This window comes from Trichechus manatus, unplaced genomic scaffold (assembly GCF_000243295.1).
Source record: "Trichechus manatus latirostris isolate Lorelei unplaced genomic scaffold, TriManLat1.0 scaffold00135, whole genome shotgun sequence".
NCBI classification, from domain to species: domain Eukaryota; kingdom Metazoa; phylum Chordata; class Mammalia; order Sirenia; family Trichechidae; genus Trichechus; species Trichechus manatus.
The window spans coordinates 5,568,603-5,588,458 of NW_004444071.1; the positions used below are offsets into that span (position 1 = coordinate 5,568,603).

A 19,856-nucleotide genomic window follows, 5' to 3' on the forward strand; every position below is an offset into this window, starting at 1 on the left:
ATGGCATCTAGAATATGAACTGTTTTCCTTATCATTCTTCAATACGTCTGCCCTTCCAAAGGAAGTGGATGGTATAATTGTAACATGCAGAATGTATAGTGGAGCTAGGTCAACTTCGTTGTTGTTAGGTGCAGTTGAGTTGGTTGCAACTCATAGCAATCTGATGTAGGAAACACTGCCTGTCCCTTGCCGTCCTCACAGTTGTTGCTGTTTGAGCCTGTTTTTGCAGCCACCGTGTTAGTCCATCTTGTTGAGGGTCTTCCTCTTTTTTGCTGACCCTCTACATTACCAAGCATGATGCCCTTCTCTAGGGATTGATCCCTCCTGATAACATGTCCAAAGTATGTGAGACGAAGTCTTGCCATCCTTGCTTCTAAGGAGCATTCTGGCTGTACCTCTTCCAAGACAGATTTGTTTGTTCTTCTGGCAGGCCAAGGTGTACAGTCATCCCTCGGTATCTGAGGGGGATTGGTTCCGGGACCCCCTTTGGATTCTAAAATCCTCCAGTGCTTAAGTCCCTTATATAAAATGGTGTAGTATTTGCATATAACCTGTGCACATCCACCCGTATACTTTAAATCATCTCTAGATTAGTTATAATACCTGTCTTAGTTATCTAATGCTGCTATAACAGAAGTAACATAAGTGGATGGCTTTAACAAACAGAAATTTATTCTTTCACAGTTTAGGAGGCTAGAAGTCTGAATTCAGGGCACCAACTCAAGGGAAAAGCTTTCTCTCTGTTGGCTCTGAGAGAAGGTCCTTGTCATCAGCCTTCCCCTGGTGTAGTTGCTTCTCAGCGTAGGGACCTCAGGTCCAAATGACATGCTGTGCTCCTGGCTGTCTTGGTGGTAATTATGTCCCTGTCTTTTTTACTTGATTCTCTCTTTTATATCTCAAAATATGTTGACTCAAGATGCAACCTAATCCTGTAGATTGAGTCCTGCCTCATTAACATAACTGCCTCTAATCCTGCTTCACTAACATAGTGGTTAGGATATACAACACATAGGATAATCCCAACAGATCACAAAATGTTGGGTAACAACACAATACTGGGAATCTTGACCTAGCCAGGTTGACACATTTTTTTCCCTTGGAGGAGGGACACAGTTCAATCCATAACAAAACCTGATACAGTGTAAATGCTATGTAAATAGTTGTTGCATCACAATTTAAGATTTGCTGGAAGGTAGCCTTTCTCTTTCTCCCAGCTCTTCTGGGAGTGCTGATGCTGATTCTCCCATGTGATCTTTTAAGCTGTGCAGGCTGTAGTGCTTTACATAGCTAGCCAGCCATCCCTTACTAGCCTAAACACCTTCCTCTCACTCTCCTCAAGCCCCTCGCACTTAGCCTTTGAGGGATTGCTTTGACCACTTAATTGCTTTTGAGGGCCGTTTTTTCACAGAAACAAACGTTGTGTACAACACAAGTGGCTAACGAACGAGACGCCAGTCGAGCAATGCTCAAACAACCAGTGCTGGAGAGAGACTGAAGATCTGTGAAATGGTCGGGGGGCGGGGGGCGGGGTGGGCTACAGCAGGGTATGCCTACACATCATTTCATTTCTGTAGATTCAGTGTAGTGCTTGGCACACTGCAAATTCAAGTTTTGCTTTTTGGAACTTCTTTTTTCCATCCCCAAATATTTTCGATCCGCAGCTGGTTGAATTCACAGATGCAGAACCCCCAGATACCGAGGGTCGACTGTATTCAACATTCTGTGCCAACACCATAATTCAAAGACGTAAATTCTTCTTCAGCCTTCCTTAGTCATTGTCCACCTTTTGCATGCATATGAAGTAACTGAAAATACCATGGCTTGGGTCAGGCCCACTTTAGTGACATCTTTGCTCTTTAATACTTTAAGGATCTTCTGCAGCAGATTTGCCCAATGCGATACGTTGTTTGATTTCTTGGCTGCTGTTTCCATGGGCATTGATTGTGGATCCAAGTAAAATAAAATCCATGACAACTTCAGTCTTTTCTCTATGTTGGGCTTTATCATGATGTTGCTTATTGGTCCAGCTGTGAGGATTTTTGTTTTCTTTATGTTGAGGTGTAATCCATACTGAAGGCTGTAGCCTTTGATCTTCATCAGTAAGTGCTTCAAGTCCTCTTTGCTTACAGCAAGCAAGGTTATCTGCATAACGCAGGTTTTTAATGAGTCTTCCTCTAATTCTGATGCCACGTTCTTCTTCATATAGTCCAGCTTCTCAGATTATTTGCTCAGCATATAGACCAAATAAGTATGGTGAAAGGATACAACCTTGACGTGTACCTTTCCTGATTTTAAACCACGCAGTATCCCCTTGGTTCTGTTGGAACGACTGCGTCTGGGTCTATGTATAGGTTCTGCATGAGCACAGTTAAGTGTTCTGGAATTCCTATTCTTTGTAATGTTATCCATAATTTGTTATGATCCACACAGTATGGTATTTGGGTAAGCAGTTACTTAAACTTGTGCTAGTTTTAATATTTGAAAAGTTGGGGTAAAATTTAAAATTTATATGTTCTGATAGAACGTATATCAGAAGTGGAAATAGCATATTTTTTTTTACCATTTCCCAACTCTGACCAGCTTTCCAGGCCAACCCCATCTCCTACGCACGGCCCAAAGTTGTAATCTAACAAGGAGACAATAGCTAAGGTGTTTATTTGGAACCCTAGATACTCACTTTTTTTCTTTCTTTCTTTCGCTGCTTAGATGTTGAGAAATCTCCTCTAGAGCTTTGGAAGGCTGAATGGAGTAAACATGAAGAGCTTGAAAGCGAAGTTCAGGAAGACTGATGTAAGTACGCTGTGACTCACTGTCTGGCTGTTCCCCCTGAGCCCCTTGGAGCTGCAGAAACAGCCCTTCAGCCCCACCTTGATAAGGCAGAGGGTTAATCAGCTACAGGCAGCAGAGGCACTTTAAATCCCAGCTCTAAGTGGCTTTGCCTCTGGCATGCTTTGGGTTCTTTGCTGTTTGTGTGTATAGCTTTCAAAAAAGATACATAGTTTTTTATTCCCAGAGCCTGTGTAGAGAAAAGAACACTTAAATTAAACATCTTAAAAGAACCAGTAGAGGCCTCAGCATTTCTAACTTTGCCAAAATCCTGATTCACTGTGTCATTTTTAGAGGAAGCCAGTCTCAGGAGGGTGACTTAAGGAGTTACGTATTAGCACGTTCATGTTGGCTTCACGAAGGTTTTTTTTTTTTAAAACTCTGTTGCTTTAGTGGTAAGGCAACAGTATCTATTGCTGTCTGCACCTTTACAAGAAACAAACAAACAAAAAAACAGTCCTGTTGCTGTGGAGGCAGTTCTGACTTATGGCGACCCCACGTGTTACAGCGTGGAACTGCTCCATAGTGTTTTCTTGGCTGTAATCTTTACAGAAGTAGATCACCAGGCCTTTCTTCCACAGTACTGCTGGGTGGGTTCAAATCACTAATCTTTAGGTTAGCAGCTAAGCACAGACCATTTATGCCACCCTCAGACTTACTCCCCTTGAATTCCTGGTGTTCTTACTCACTTATTATCCGTCAGAGAAGACTTAGATAGGAGGTACCAGTTATGATGTCAGAATTATGAAACAGGCTCCCAGAGGAGAGAATTGGGAAAAATAACACAGACAGAGGGGTTCTACACAGTAATTTTTCACCAAAGTTCATCTTATCAAGCTTGCTGTGATTCTAGTCTTTTACTAGTTGCCCTCTAGATGCTTCCAGCAGAACTGTTTAATGGGAGAAGTTCATGGAAGGGTAATAGAAGGAAGCCCAGAAATGCCTACCTCAAAATGGGCCTGCTCAGCCATCATCTAGCATTAGGAAATTAAAGGTAATTAGAGGGTCACTCTAAGTCCGAATCAACTTGATAGCAACAGTAAAGGAGCCCTGGTGGCACAAGAGTTAAGTGCTTGGCTGCTAACTGAAAGGTTGACAGTTCGAACACACCCAGCAGCTCTGAGGGAGAAAGACCTGGTGATCTGCTTCAGTAAAAATTACAACCTAGAAAACCCTATAGGGCAGTTCTGCTCTATCACATGGGGTTGCTATGAGTCAGAATCAACTCAACTACACCTAACAACAATTAAAGGTGAACCCTGAATCCTATTGCTTTACCATGAATTATATTTTGATAGCATAGCACAACTGCATTTTTATTTTTATTATTGTGTTTTAGGTGAAAGTTTACAGCTCAAGTTAATTTCTCATTCAAAAATTTATACACATATTGCTTTGTGACATTGGTTGCAGTCCCAACAATGTGACAGCTCCCTCCCCCTTTCCACCCTGGGTTCCCTGTGTCCATTCGTTCTGCTCCTGTCCCTTCCTGCCTTCTCATCTGCTTTTGGACAGGAGCTGCCCATTTGGTCTCATATCTGATTGAACTAAGAAGCACATTCCTCACGTGTATTATTTTTTGTTTTATAGTTCTGTCTAATCTTTGTGCACAACTGCATTTTTGCAAAAAATGAAGGCCGTGTCTTTTATGGTTATCCTGTCACATACACACCTGCTTTTGGCTGAAGCTTATCTCCTGAGGCTGTGTCACGACATGCAGCTTACTGTGCGCTAAGGCCCAGCCAGGCCAGACAAGATGCTTGTAGGATGATTGTAACATATTGTGTCACTTAAAGAAAGTTAGAGCTAGAGAAGTTCTTAGGAGAAAGTTGACCTAACCTTATCACTTTTCAGGCAAGTAAATTAAAAGTCAGAGAATGTGAAGTGACTCGGTCAAGGTCAAACAACTGGCCATTGGCCAGGGCAAGCGCCTGGGTCATCCGACTTCCTTAGCCCCATACTCCTGCCACTCCCCGGAGAAACCTTCAGCCTCATCTGCCCTCTAGATGATACTACAGCCTACATACCTGATTTGGCTTTCAGCTAAGAAGGAAGAGGCAATTAAATGGAAAATGTTGCCTAGTTTAGTGGATATAGGTTCATAAATTGTGCGAGCAGGTTCTCACGAATGCCGTTTTCTATTCCAAGGGAATTTGGTTCGCTTCCATTTACACAAGTTGAGATTGTTTTAGCAAAATTTCATCTTTCTGAAGTGCCATGGTGTCTGAACAGGGCTAGGGGAAATGAGAGGTGCATAAACCATTGGGTTAAAAAAAAAATTAAAAACTGGTGGTAGTAAGGAGGGTATTGCTGGATTCCAGTTTGTTAACAAAAAATGGAAACATTTCCATGATTTAAAAAAAAAAAACCACTGTAATAACACCAGTAAAAGCTTCTGGGATTTGGCAGCAGAAAATGCTGTGATTTTGGCAACTGATGCTGAGAGAAGAAATGTTAGACGAGCAGGCTTGGGGGAGGGGAGCAAAAGAAATTGGTATAAATGGAGCCAGGCAATTTGAAATAACTCCCTAAGATCATCCCAAATTGCTCCCCAAAGCCCACTGCACGGCTGAATGGAGAGAACGAAAACAAAAAAGAAAACCCTTTGTTTCAGACTCCGGTTTGTTAGCCATATGATGTAATGATGATCATAACTACCCATTGTGAAGTGTTTATGTCAGGTGCTGTGCCAAGTTCTACCTGAAATTGTCTTAATCTTGCCCCAGAACTTATGGGGCAGTTACTGTTGTTAAGCTTATTTCACAAATGAGGAAACTGAGGCCTAGAGAAGTGCAATAACTTGTCCGGGCTCTTGGAGCTGCATGTTGTAGAACCAGTTTTTGAACCCAGATAGTCAGATTCCACAGCCCATGTTTCCTGAAAGAGAGCGGAGCTTTGGATGGAGATTAGATTTTTTTTTTAATTGTGGTGAAAATATATGCAACAAAACATATACCAGTTCTACAGTTCCTACATGTATTATTCAGTGACATAGATTACATTCTTCAAGTTGTGTCACCATTCTCATTATCCTTTTCCAAACTGTGCCTCCACTGTTAACATAAACTGACTGCCACCTAAGCAAAAGCTCCCTTTTCCTCTCACTCTAACCCCTGGTAACCGCTAATAATCTTTAGTTTCTATCTATTTGCTTTTTTCATATAAGTGAGATCATACGGTATTTGTCTTTTTGCAACTGAGTTGTTTCACTCTGCGTAATGTTTTCAAGGTTCATCCACGTCATGGCGTACATCAGGACTTCATTTCTCTTTGTGGCTGAGTAATATTTCTTTGCGTGTATGTACCACATTTTGTTTATCCATTCATCTGTTGATGGACCTTTTAGGTTGTTTCCACCTTTTGGCTGTTGTGAATAGTGCTGCTGTGAACATTGATACACATGTGTCTGTTCGTATCACTGCTTTCAAGTCTCTTGGGTATATACCTAAGAGTAGAATAGCGAAGTTACGTGGTAGTTCTCTGTTGAACTTTTTGAGGAAGTGTTTTCCACAGTAGTTGTACCATTTTACATTCCCATGAGCAATGAATGTGGGTTCCTGTTTCTGTACAGCCTGGCCAGCACCTGTTGTTTTCTGGTTTTTTGATCATTGCCAGTTGAATGGGGGTGAGATAGTATCTCATTGTGGTTTTGATTTGCATCTCTGTGGCACACTGGTTAAGAGTTTGGCTGCTAACCAAAAGGTCTATAGTTCAAATCCACCAGCTGTTCCTCGGAAACCCTATGGGGCAGTTCTACTCTGTCCTGTAGGGTCGCTGTGAGTTGGAATCGATTCGATGACAGTGAGTTTGGTTTTTTTTTTAATGACTAAATGGGAGCCCTGTGGCACAGTGGCTAAGAGTTAGACTGATAACCCAATGGTCGGAAGTTCGAATCCACCAGCCACTCCTTAGAAACCCTGTGGAGCCATTCTACTCTGTGCTGTAGGGTTGCTGTGAGTTGGAACTGACTGAACGGCAACGGGTGTGGTAATGGCTAATGACATTGAGAGTCTTTTCGTGCACTTGTTGGCCATTTGAATATCCTCTTGGTTGAAATGTCTGTTTAAGTCCTTTGCCCATTTTTTGGTTGGATTGTTTGTCTTTTTGTTGGTAAGTTGTAGAAGCATTTTATATATTTTGGATATTAGACCCTTATCATATATATGGTTCCCCAAAATTTTCTCCCAGTGTGTAGGTTGAGATTAGATTTTAAGAGACAGGACGATATAGGGAGCAGCTGAAAAAGCGACTTTGGACTCAGATCGAGGTTTGTGACCGAGGAAGAGTTTCTTGCCCTTCTTGCGCCTTAGGCTCTTCACCTAAAAAGGGGAGGAAATAGTAACGGTATTTACACAAGGTTGTGAAGGTTTATTGCTCCACTGTGTGTTAAACACACATGTAAGGGCCTGTCCTTATTCCTTTCTCTTAATCAGAAAACCCAACATTTACCACAATTAAAAAAAAAGAGCGGGATTAAAACAACAAAAAAAGCCAAGAAACAGCCTAAAAGTCCAAAAAATAAGGAGTTAATTAAATGATTTAAAATTATTCACACAATGGAAAAAAATGGACTTGAGAAGTGTAAGTATTGTACTTTAAAAAAAAATTTTTTTATATCTCATCCAGAGGGCTGAGCAATCTGCTAAGTTACTGCCTCTGTGGGGGAAATTGAGCAAATGGGTGTCTGTGGGGGAGGAAGACTTCCTTTTTGCAGTATACCTTTCAGTTTGAATTTTTTTGTATGTGTCTATGCATATGGAGCCTGGTGACACAGTGGTTAAGACTTGGCTGCTAACTAAAATGTCAGCAGTTTGAGTCCACCAGCTGTTCCCTATAGGTCAGTACTATACTCTGTCCTGTAGGGTCACTATGAGTTGGAATTGACTTGACAGCAACAGGTTTTTTTTTGTTTGTTTATGCATATAGGTGTATTACTTGTTAAATGAAAAACATTTTAAAAGGTGTATGTTGAGGCAAATGAGCCAAACTGTAATCTTCATTGCCCAAAGCAAGTGGCCTCTTTCAAAGAACTATCCTCAGCCTTCGGCCATCGAATTTTCCTGCTTGTCTTTGTGTGAGGCTGAAAAGAGAAGGGGGAAGAAAAGGTTCTTTGTATTTCTGGGGGGTAGGAAGAAGACGAGTATCAGCTCATGTTCGAGCTTTCATAAAGGGAAGACGGTGACCCACTGGTACGATCGCATTTCAGCCAGCTTGTTCTGGGAGGTCTGCAGCCAGGTCCGTTTGTGGCCATTGAGAGCAAAACCCAGGAGTATAAAAGGGCAATAATGGCCCAAAGGAGCCTCCTGTGGACAGCCATAGGTCACTCTGCTACTCTAGGACCATCATGCAGGTAGAGGCTTAATCCGAGTGTCCTTCTTGAACATCTGACTTAGATCAGACTGACATCTTATCAAGGGCAAGTTTATCTGAGTGTAGTAGAGGAATGAGCCTGATTCTGTGAGCTGAAGTTAGACAATGTCATTGTCTACTTGCCTTATAAGCATGTTTGAGACCATGCAGATAACACACAAATGCCAAAGAGAGTTATGGAGTTAAACATTTTTCAGTTCACATTCATAACTTTCTTTTGGAAGTTCTTAAAGCTTGGTTAGACCCTAGAGGGAGTATAGGAGAAATGTAAAATATGCTTCTTGTATTTAAGAGGGTCATAACCCTAGTTGAGAGGAATAAAATTACACAGGAAATAACTAAGGCAAAATACAAACACTATAGAATATAGTGAGATGTTACTTGGATGATAAATGCTGTAGAATTTCAGAGAGGGGTGAATCACTGGAAACAGGAGAAAATGGGAGAACTTCATGGCAGTGAAGTTTTATCCAGTCCTTGAGGATGGGGTAGGATTTGGAAGGATGGAAGGATAGTGTATTAGTTTCCTAGAGCTGTCATAATAAAGTATCACAAGCTGGGTGGCTTAAAACATCAGAAATTTATTCTCTCAAGAGTTCTGGAAGCTAGAATTCCAAATTTAGGATGCTGGCAGGGCCATGTTCTCTCCAAAGTCTCTAGGGGAAGATTCTTCCTTGTCTTTTCCAGCATCTAGTAACCACAGGAGTTCACTAGCGTGTGGCAGAATCACTCCATTTATATCTTTGTCTTCATATGGCTATCTTCCTTCTATATATAAGGACCAGTCATGTTGGATTAGGGCCACCACCTGTTAACCAATTATATCTGCAAACACCTCATTTCCAAATAAGGTCCTATTCACAGGTACCAGGAGTTAGGACTTGGGCACATCTAATTGAGGGACAGAAATCAACCGCAACAGATGGTTAGGAGAGGAGGAACAGCTAATGCAGGGAGCCAGCTGTACAGCCCAGTAGGTGGAGTCAGCCTTTGAGAAATGCAAATCAAAATGACAATGAGATACCACTTCATCCCCACTAGGATGGCTATGATCACAAAAATGGAAGACAACAAGTGTTGGCGAGGATGTGGAGAAACTGGAACTCTCATCCATTGCTGGGGTGGGAGGGTGTTTAAAATGGTACAGCCACTGTGGAAAACAGCTTGGTGAAACTTAGAGTTACCATATGACCCAGCAATTCCATTCTTAGGTATATACCCAAGAGACTTGAAAGCAGGGACTCAAACAGATACATGTACACCAGTGTTCACTGCAGCTCCGTTTACAATAGCCAACAGGTGGAAACAACCGAAATGTCCATCAACAGATGAATGCATAAACAAAACGTTGTATATGCATGCAATGGAATATTACTCAGCCAAAAAACAGAAGTGAAGTCCTGATAGATGCTACAACATGGATGAGCCTCGAAAACATTTTGCTGAGTGAAATAAGTCAGACACAAAAGGACAAATATTGCCTGGTTTCTCTGATACGAAATATCTAAAATAGTGTTATGGATTGAGTTGTGTCCCCCCAAAATTTGTGTCAACCTGGCTAGGCCATGATTCCCAGTATTGTGATTGTCCACCATTTTGTCATCTGATATGATTGTACTATTTGTTGTAAATCCTATCTCTGTGATGTTAATGAGGCAGGATTAGAGGCAGTTATGTTAATGAGGCAGGATTTAATCTACAAGATTGGGTTGTATCTTGAATCAATTTCTTTTTGAGGTATAAAAGAGAGAAGCTAACAGAGAGACAGAGGGACCTCATGCCACCAGTACAGTAGTGCCAGGAGCAGAGCGTGTCCTTTGGACCCAAGGTCCTTACGGTGAGAAACTCGTAGATTAGGGGAAGATTGATGACAAGGACCTTCCTTGAGAGCCAACAGAGAAAGCCTTATCCTGGAGCTGTCGCCCTGAATTCGGACTTCTAGCTTACTAGACTGTGAGATTGGAGCCCTGGTGGCACAGTGGTTAAGAGCTATGGCTGCTAACCAAAATGTTGGCAGTTTGAATCCACCAGCTGGTCCTTGGAAACCATGTGGGCAGTTCTACTCTGTCCTATAAGGTCGCTATGAGTCAGAATCAACTCAGCGGCAATGGGTTTGGTTTGGGTTTTTAGACTGTGAGAGAATAAACTTCTGTTTGTTAAAACCATCCACTAGTGGTATTTCTGATAGCAGCACTAGATAACTAAGACAAATAGGCAAATGTATAGAGATCAAAGTGTGTTAGTGGCTACTGGGGTTGAAGGCAGGGAGTAAGAGGGAGTTACTGCTTCCGGAACACTGAGTTTCTGTTAAGGGTGATGGAAAAATTTGGCGAAGATGGTGGTGGTTGTACAACACAATGAATGTAATTAACGTCACTGAATTGTACATGTAAAAAATGTTTAAATGGCAAATGTTTTGTTGTATATATTCTTAACACAGTTTTAAAAAATTACCCTTGACATGCAAAGTAGTAATACTTTAGAAAAGCAGGGGAGTGCCTGTGGCATGGCTCTGAGTGTGTTAATAAGAACACCTATAAATTTTTCATTCTACTTTTAAAAATGGATATACTTGACTTTTATACTTAGAAAATGAACACAGTGTTCTAAATCATCATCATTTATATGTTTTATGACTGTAGTTTGAAAGTGGCTTCGTTACCTCTTTAAATATTTCCAGCAACTGGTATGTGGTTCCACATGGAAAAATGAGCTGTCATCATGAGAAATGAGGCCAAGAAGGTTGGGATTTCCCTTGGCTAATAAAATGCTCAAAGTTCTGGAATATCTTTGTAAATGCCAGTTTTTAGTGCCTTGAGTGAAATGGGTGGAGGTTGAGGCATGGGAAATGGGGTTGAAAGATCTTTGTAACAGATCTTGAGAAATGCCTCTCAAACTTGATTGAGGGCTTCACACTTTGTGGGTACGTGTTTAATTTTATGAAAGACTTGTTCCAAATTCTGTTTTCCGCTGTAATGGGAAAGCTGTGTACATTTCATTAAAACAAAATAAAAGCAGTCAGTTCAAAATGGCTGGCTCCATGAAAGATTCAATTGGTGGTATATTTTTAAGAAGAAGTTACTAACAATTGAAGCTTTGGACCAAGGAAATGCTCACCCCATGAATCTTGAGGAACCAGACATATCCTGCCCAGATAGGGGTTTGAATATGTTGCCTGTTGAGATAACAGCTCTCATAAAGTTCACTAACCTACAACTCTGCCAAGATTTTTTTAAGGAGTTTTTAGTCATTCATAATAAGTTTTTACAGATTCCCAAGCTCTGCTTCTCCACCACCACCAAAAAAACTTAAAATCCAAGTCTCGTTTTGCAAACAGAGGATCCTTAACCAAACCTGTTGTGAAGCTAAGCTTCTTTTTTTCATAGGCATAATTTAAAAATACATCAGCGATGGACCCCTGTGGGTAGTGGTGGGAGAGTTTCTAGTATATTTCTGGGGAGAAATAGGGTCAGCCTTGTGGCCTGCTTCGAATCTTCCAGGTCTTCTTCAGTGGGGGATGTGTTTGCTGCCTGACTTCACCTCTATGTCTTTCCCTCCTAGAGCAATTTCTCTGAAGCCCCAGCAATCCCCACTGAGCACACCCACTCCTAGACCTTGGTGTCACAGTTTCTTCCTCTTTGGGACTCTTTGCAGTGTCTAAAGAGTAAGGTCAGACTATCACATATTTTTCAGTGGGTGCCAGTGCTTAATATATATTAATGGCAAGACTGAGCAAGTATTGATTCCTGACCTACTACAACAGGAATAAGGAGTGTTTATTGAATGCTTACTATGTGCCAAGCACTGTACCCTCCCATTGCATGCTGTTCATCATGTAATGCTAAAACAGCTCTATCCAGTAAGGGCCGTTATTGTAATACCATTTTACAAGAGAAGGAATTAAGGTGGAGGCAATGTAAGCAGCCTGGCCAGAGTTGCACATTTAATAAATGGCAGAAAGATCTGAACCTCGGGTGTTTTTGACAGCAGAGCTTGCAGTGCCAACCATTGCTCATGCCTGCTGACCCAGGGCACTCACCACCCTGAAGTCCTAAGCTTAAGAGTGAGTAAAATAAAGTCTGCCCTATCCCCTAACCTTAAAGACCCATACAATGATTTTCCGTTCTTAAAAGCGCCATCCGCTATCCGCCTCTCCATAGTATAGTTAAGCTCACCCAAGCCAGTGTCATTCCCTGTGGTGGGAGGGGAGAGGTCTGGAAACAGTCTTGGGTTGTTGGTTTTCTAAATGGCAAATGCACTTCAGACTTGAATTCTAAAGTGAAAGTGAACAGCTGCTACTTCTGTTTTTCCACTGGAGCCCATGGAACATCTGTATCCAAGAGTCCCATCATTGGCTAACTGGATCACAGCTTCATTCTAGTTACCCCAGACCATAATCCTGAGAATTCCTGGTTAAACATCGTACTATTCGAGCTGCTGCTGGAGACCAATAGGAAACTGAGACCCTGGCCCTAAATCTAGGGAAATCTGATCGTCTACACAAGCAGTGAATCATCCAGGTTATTATCTCTTATCTCTTTATACTGAAACAATTACCTAATGGTTTCAAACTAAGGCTGTTGTTGACCTAGATGTTCTTTCTTTGACAGATTCTTTTATGTAACCTCTCCTTGGGAGTGGAATAGGGATTCCTTTTGAATTCTTACCATGGAGATATTCAACTGGGCTTCTACCTAAAGATCTTTGCTGTATAGAGGTGGTTACTTTTTACATAGGAGCTCCTTAGAGGGCAAACAGTTAATGTGTTCTACTGCTAACCAAAAGGTTGGCAGCTCAGGTCTTCCCAGAGGCACCTCAGAAGAAAGGCTGATGATCTACTTCTGAAAAATCAGCCATTGAAAATCCTATGGAGTGTGTTTCTACTCTGACACACATGGGGTTGCCATGAGTCAGAATTGACATGATGGCAATTGGTTAATTGGTTACTTTTCACATACATGCAAATAGGTGTCTGCATTATCCAAAGGCCCAGTATGTCTATGAAAGTTACATTAGCAACTAGCCTTGGCTTTCCTTTTGCTTGTGTCCCTAGCTCCTTTTAAAAAAGGAAAGTCAGTGTTTCTGATCAATTTGACTATCCAGTTATTAGAGCAGTTTTTATTGCATTAATCTAAACAGTTTCACTTTTGGGGAAGCACTGCCTAAAAGGATTGCATCTTTTATTTTCTTGGGAGGCCAAATGATTTGATCTGATGGTCTCTAGCTCCTTCCTTCCTGGGCTGCCCAGTGGGCTGGTTGGCTGGGAATTGTAGATATTTATAATGTGGGAATAGAACAAGAAAATGTTCAAGGAACCACATGTTCTCCTTGGATATGTTTATTCCGAGATGTATTTCCCAATGCTAAGAATGTTTCTGTGACAGCTTTTGAAACTTGGGCTATGCTTTGGAGGGGTTTTTTATGGGAGTCAGTGTGAACTCATGGGTCTGTCCATTCTTTGAAGGGTTGTTTCATAACTAAAACTCTGCAGGGTCTTTCTGTGAAGTCCCAATGGACATATTAATTATAGTACAGGATAAGCTATTGTAACAAAATTGCCCTGAATACCGTGGCTCAAACAAGATAGAAGTTGTTTTCTTTTCAAATCACAGTTTGGAGCACTGCAGGGCCAGCCTGGCAGCTCCACTCCATAGATTCATCCTGGGACCCAGGTTCTTCTTCGTGTGTTCTGCCACCCACAAGAGCTATACTGTGCAATGTGAGTAGCCATAAGCTACAGTGTGGCTCTTGAATGTTTAAAATGTGGCCAGTCCAAATTGAGATGTGCTGTAAGTGTAAAATACACACCAGATTTCAAAGACTTGGTTAAAAAAAAAGTATGTAAAGTACCTTATTACAGTCTTTTACACGTTGAAGTGCTAATATTTGGGACATGTTGGAATAAATAAATGTATTAAAATTCCATTTTTTTTTTCTTTACATGTTTACCTGAAACATAAGATGACATATGTCTTGCATCGTAATTCTTTTGGACAGCCCTGCTCTAGGGTGTTGCCCATGTTGCATGGTTTACATTCAAGTCTTACGGAACCATAAAGAAGAGGAGTGAAGCACAAGCATTTCGCTTTTTACAGGATATGACCCTGAAGGTGCAAAAAGCATTGCCCCTCACATGGGACTGACTAGAGCTCAGTCACATGTCCCTATCTAGCTGCAAGGGAGGCGGGAAAACATATTCTCTAGCTGGGCAGCCATGAAGCCAGCTAACTTCAAGGAGAAAGGGAGAATGGATAATAGAGATGATTAATTCAGCCTTGGGCAGTTGCCAGAGAGGGTCTTAACTGACAGTATGTTGGCACATACTGACTTTCTACAATTTTGATTACTTTTACCCTAAAAGTGAATATTGGTTGTTACTTAATTCCCCAATTATACCGTGGGTGGAAGTCTGTTGCAGCATGCTGTATGAAGTAAAATTAAATGTTTTGTGCTGTGATGGATCACTTTTATATGGCCTTTCTCACCAAGGTCTTATAACTCCCACCAAATGATTGGGTAGGAATATGTAAATAAGGTGCTTGTGGCCCATCAAGGGGATTGGACAGCTTGCTAAAAATGCAAATAAAGTGCATGGCATTGCTGGGGTGGGACCATGCAAGTAAGGTGTATGGAACCCTAACAAGGGAATTGGTCAGTTTTGCCATCCTGCTGGGCTTAAAATGAGCCATCCCAGAGGTGAAAAGGGAGGACCTCACTACCACCAAGAAGTAGAGACGGGAGTGGAGCATGTCCTTTGGATCCAGGGTCCCTGCACTGAGAACTTCCTAGATCCAGAAGACAGAGAGAGGGCTGTAATACCGGAGATAGCGCAAGACAGTGAGAAGTGGCAGTAGAGAAACGGCGGCAGCCATACCAGGAGACTGGTGCAAGACAGTGCAGTGAGCGTCCCGGCCCACGGAGCAAGGTGGTTACAGTGGGTGTACTGACCCACGGAGCGAGAGAACTGAGTGTCTTCGGGTAGGAGGCTTCCTGGCGGAGTGGGGTGCTTCTGGGCACTTGTTGGCAGAGCTATAGAGCTTTGTAACACTTGCCCGAGCAGGGTAGAGGCTGGGCTGAGGGACTGAGGAGCCGAGGGCCAGAGAGAGGCCTGACTGCAGGCACAGCTGAGAAAAGGCTGTCCTGATCAACGAGCTGTAACCTGAGTTGTTCCTTATCCTGAATTGTAACCTATTACTTCCCTAATAAACCCCATAACTGTGAGTATAGTCTGTAAGTTATGGGTGGCCATTGCAAGGAATTATTGAACCCAATAAAGGAGTAGAGAGTGCCGTGGGAGAGATGGCTGGTGTCGGAAGTGGTAAAAAGGTTGGAGAGAGGAGGTATATCTGACCTCCACCTCATAGGAATCAGCTTTGGGTTGATGCTGATGGTGAAGTTAGAGAAGGTTAGACACTCCCCTCACACCATTCTTACCTGCTTTTTCCATATTAGGAATGGAAATTCTGAATGTTACCAGCTGGTCACAGTAGGTTATCAGTTAGGCTTTTCCTTTAAAGTAAAGGAACATATTAGGTGACCTAAGTTGATAAGATATGGGATTAATAGGGGCCTTTTTTAAACATGCCATTTTATAGCTATAATTTTGGGATTGCTTACAAAGATAGGAGTTGCCATGACCTGATCTTACACCTTCACAGGAAAGCCTGGAAATTATGTCAGTGTAAAATTATATGTTACAAACTTAACTTCGGGTTAGATTGAGTCCATGTATTTAGTTGACATGTAATTTATAGAATTGTGAAATCTGATAATTCTTTATAATGGGTTTTCACTGTCCTAATTATATCAATTAACTTCATCTGAACTATATGCCAGTTTGACTCTCTCTTTAGTTGTGGGGCTTAAAATAACTATAGATTTAGTCCAAAAGCGCTTAAGATAGTGGAATTTCCACTTCCTAGATATGCAGTTTTATAAATATAACCTAAGATCATATTAGATATTTTGTAGCCACATTCCCCTCTTGATTCACACTGATCTTATTGCTGATTCTTGTCTCCAAGTATTGTTGCAAAGCCACGTCTTTTCCTTCACGCACTTGTGCTCTTGAATAGTTGGACCCTAATGCAGGATACTGTATTTATCCCAGTTAAATTTTATATTCTTAGTTAAATTTGTTCAGTTTCATTTGGTTAGATAAATCTATTTCTCTAGTTGTTTGCCTTATTTTAACTTATGATACTTAGCTATCATAATCACACTGAGTTATGCACAAACTTGATAAACATGCCTATATAATCATAGCCTAAGTCACTAATAAAAAATACTGAGCAGCTGAAGAAACTCTGCCTTCATATATATATAGATATATATCTATATATAGAGAGAGAGAGAGAGAGAAAGAGAGAGTCCTGGTGGCGCAGTGGTTAAGAGCTCAGCTGCTGACCAAAAGGTAGGCAGTTCAAATCTACCATCCACTCCTTGGAAACCCTATGAGCCAGTTCTACTCTGTCCTGTAGGATCACTATGAGACAGAATCTACTCAATGGCAACGGGTTTGGTTTGGTTTTGGGTATGTATGTGTCTTAGGCTGGGTTCTCACTATATATATATATAAAATGTTATTCGTTGCCTCCTAGGCTCGTTCTCACTGTATGTATATATGTATATAATGTTGTTATTAGTTGCCGTTGAGTTGGCTCTGACTCATGGCAACCTGAAGTATAATAGAATAAACTTTGCCTGGTCCTGTACCATCTTCATAATCGTTTGAATCCATTGTTTTGGCCACTCTGTCAGTCCATCTCACCAAGGGCCTTCCTTGCTTCTCCAGCCCTCCACTTTACCAACCATGATGTCCATTTCCTGATAACGTACCCAAAGTAAGTGAGCCGAAGTCTTACCATCCTCATTCTAAGGAGCATTCTATTGTGTTTTTTCTAAGACTGACTTGTTTGTTCCGGCAGTCCACGGTACGTTCAGTATTCTTTACCAGCACCAGAGTTCAAATGCATCAATTCTCCTATCTTCCTTTTTCATTGTCCAGCTTCTGCATGCATATGAGGTGATTAAAAAGACCATGGCTTGGGTCAGGCGCACCAAAGTGAAAAGGTGTGCATTCTGTCTTAGTCTGGAACTATTGGCATTAATGGACAATGCATTAATCCATGTTCTTTCAGGTCTGGTTATTCAGCTAGCTACCCGTTGTACTATTTCTCAACCCTGTTTTCTGTCTTGTCCTAGTTTCATCACTTACTATCCATGTGATATTGGGTAAATTGCTTAACCTCTCTGATAGTTAGTTTTCTTATCTGTAAGCCAGGGTAATGCCAAAACCAAACCAAACCTGTGACTGTTAAATAGATTCTGACTCATGACCTCCCTTAATGCCATCATCATGAGAATTAGGATGCAGTTTGGTACATAATAAATTCTCAATAAATGGTAGCTAATGGTGGCTCAGTGGTTAAGAGCTTGGCTGCTAACCAAAAGAGCAGCAGTTCAGATCCACCAGATGCTCCTTGGAAAACCTGTGGCACAGTTGTAATCTGGCATGTAGGGTTGCTACGAGTCGGAATTGACTCGACGGCAGCGGGTTTGGTTGTTTTTTGGTTGTAATGGTATCTGTTATCCTCAGTGCCTAGTGCAGTGCCTGGCGTTGCAGGTCCTTAGTAGTTGTGTGATGGATGAATGATCTCAAAAAGCTTACTACCTAGTGGACATAATATGACTGACAAGCATGAGACAGTTAGAGCAGTTTAAGACTTGTGCCACTCAAAACAAAACGTGGAGCACAGGCAGTAAGCACCATAGTTTAGAGAAGGCTTTGAGGGAGAGGTGAGTTTGGGGCTGGGCCTTTTTGATTGGGTAGGTGAGCATTCACAGTTAGGAGACCTCCAGGTGAGGAAGAATCTAACTCAAGAGGGAGAGGCACAGGGATAAGTCATAGAAAAGAAAATTGTATGAGAGGGATGTACTTCTATATAGCATTGAAAGGCAGGGGAGTGGAGGGTTTGTAACTGAAGAATGAGGTTTAAAGAGGATTAGGTTTTTGGCAGTAGGATGACTGGGGTAGTCAGCGCCTGCAATCAGAGAAAGGGGCCAGGATAAGGGCCAAGGCTAGGGTGGTGGCTGCTGTGGGGAGGGAAAGGATGTGGTGATTTGAGTGGGTGTGGGGATGAAGAGCTGGGAGGGAATCTAGGTTCCTGTTGATTCTCAAAGGAAGGTTTCTAAACTGTGCCACCACACCCTGCTCTCAGCTGGGCAGCCAAGTATAAGTGCCCCTGAATCTCCTGAGAAATCTGGTGTGGCCTTACTGCATTTGCATTTCACTAAACAACTTGATGGGAAGAGAAATTGTTGTTGTCATTGTTGGGTGCCATCACGTCAGTCGGACTCAGAGCAACCCTATAGGGCAGAGTAGAACTGCCCTGTAGGGTTTCCAAGGCTGTAATCTTTACAGGAGAAGATTGCCAAGTCTTTTCTCCCAAGAAGCCTCTGGTGAGTTCCAACCGCTGATCATTTGGTTGGCAGCCAAACGCTTAACCATTGCGCCACCGTGGCTCCTTGGAAGAGACGTATTAGGATGCTTAAAAAAAAAAGTGAGAATCTATTTGATTAAAAAAGAATGTTTGGGAAATATATAAGACCAAAATGCACTTACATGTCAGGCAATTTAGCACATTGTAATTTATGCCTTCCTGTTGGAGACCAGGTAACCCTGGTGGTGTAGTGGTTAAGAGCTACGGCTGCTAACCAGAAGGTCGGCAGTTCAAATCCACCAGGTGCTCCTTGGAAACCCGATGAGGCAGTTCTGCTCTGTCCTTCAGGGTTGCAACTTTTTATCGGAGACCAAAACAAAAAACAAAACAAAACCCGTAGCGGTCAAGTTGATTCTGACTCATAGCGACCCTATAGGACAGAGTATAACTACCCCATAGGGTTTCCAGGGAGCAGCTGGTGGATTCAAACTGCCGACCTTTTGGTTAGTGGTCGTAGCTCTTAACCACTGCGTCAGCAGGGCTCCCCTAGTGGAGAAGTACTATTCTTATCCCCATTTTACAGTTGGGAAAACTGAGACATAGTAACTTGTCCAAGTCGTGAAGGTAAAGTAGGAACCAGGACTTGAACCTGGAAGTTCTGGCTGCAGACGCCACACCTTAACCAGAAGGTCCTGCTGTGCTGGTGTGCACGCGTATTTGTTGCTGAAAGATACAAAATGTGGTTCCAGCCAGCCAAGTAAAGGCCTGCAGTTAAATTTCAAATTTCTCTGTCCAGTGTCAACTGACAGATGATAATCATGGGGAAACTTTGACCAAAACGTGCTGCAGTGGAGGGACTTAGCCAGAGGAGAATTACCTGTCTGAAAGCAGTGGGTGTGTGCCCTAAGAGTGGGCAGAGAATATGTAAATCGAAGCCGTCAGACCTGTTTTGGGGAGGGGGGCAGTGGAGAGGAGGACCTAAAATGCAAATTGGGACCTGAGACTTAAGGAATGTCCCTGTTATTTTCTGTTTTGGAAATAACAAAGGGTATCACTTAGCATAGGTTGGCTTGGGGCATAGATTTCCCTGGGGTGGTGGTTTCTGGCACTTGATCCAGGTCCTAGTGAATAGTTGGAAGGTTGGATTGTTGTGTAAGCTCTGGTCGCATTGAGCAAATAAATCCTGAGCTCTCTGCTGGCACAAGGTTAAGCACTCGG

General features: G+C 42.1%; 1 protein-coding gene across 3 annotated transcripts in view; it reads left to right on the forward strand.

Moving 5' to 3' along the window:
* The window catches only part of RAI14 (retinoic acid induced 14), a 206,000-nt gene that overhangs the window by 29,729 nt on the left and 156,415 nt on the right, over positions 1 to 19,856 (forward strand). For all 3 annotated transcript variants that reach the window (XM_004385237.1, XM_023739492.1, XM_023739493.1), the window contains exon 2: positions 2,707 to 2,790. In XM_004385237.1, the coding sequence (XP_004385294.1) occupies positions 2,755 to 2,790 (36 nt within the window). In that variant the 5' untranslated portion in view covers positions 2,707 to 2,754. The remainder of the gene's footprint in view (positions 1 to 2,706; positions 2,791 to 19,856) is intronic.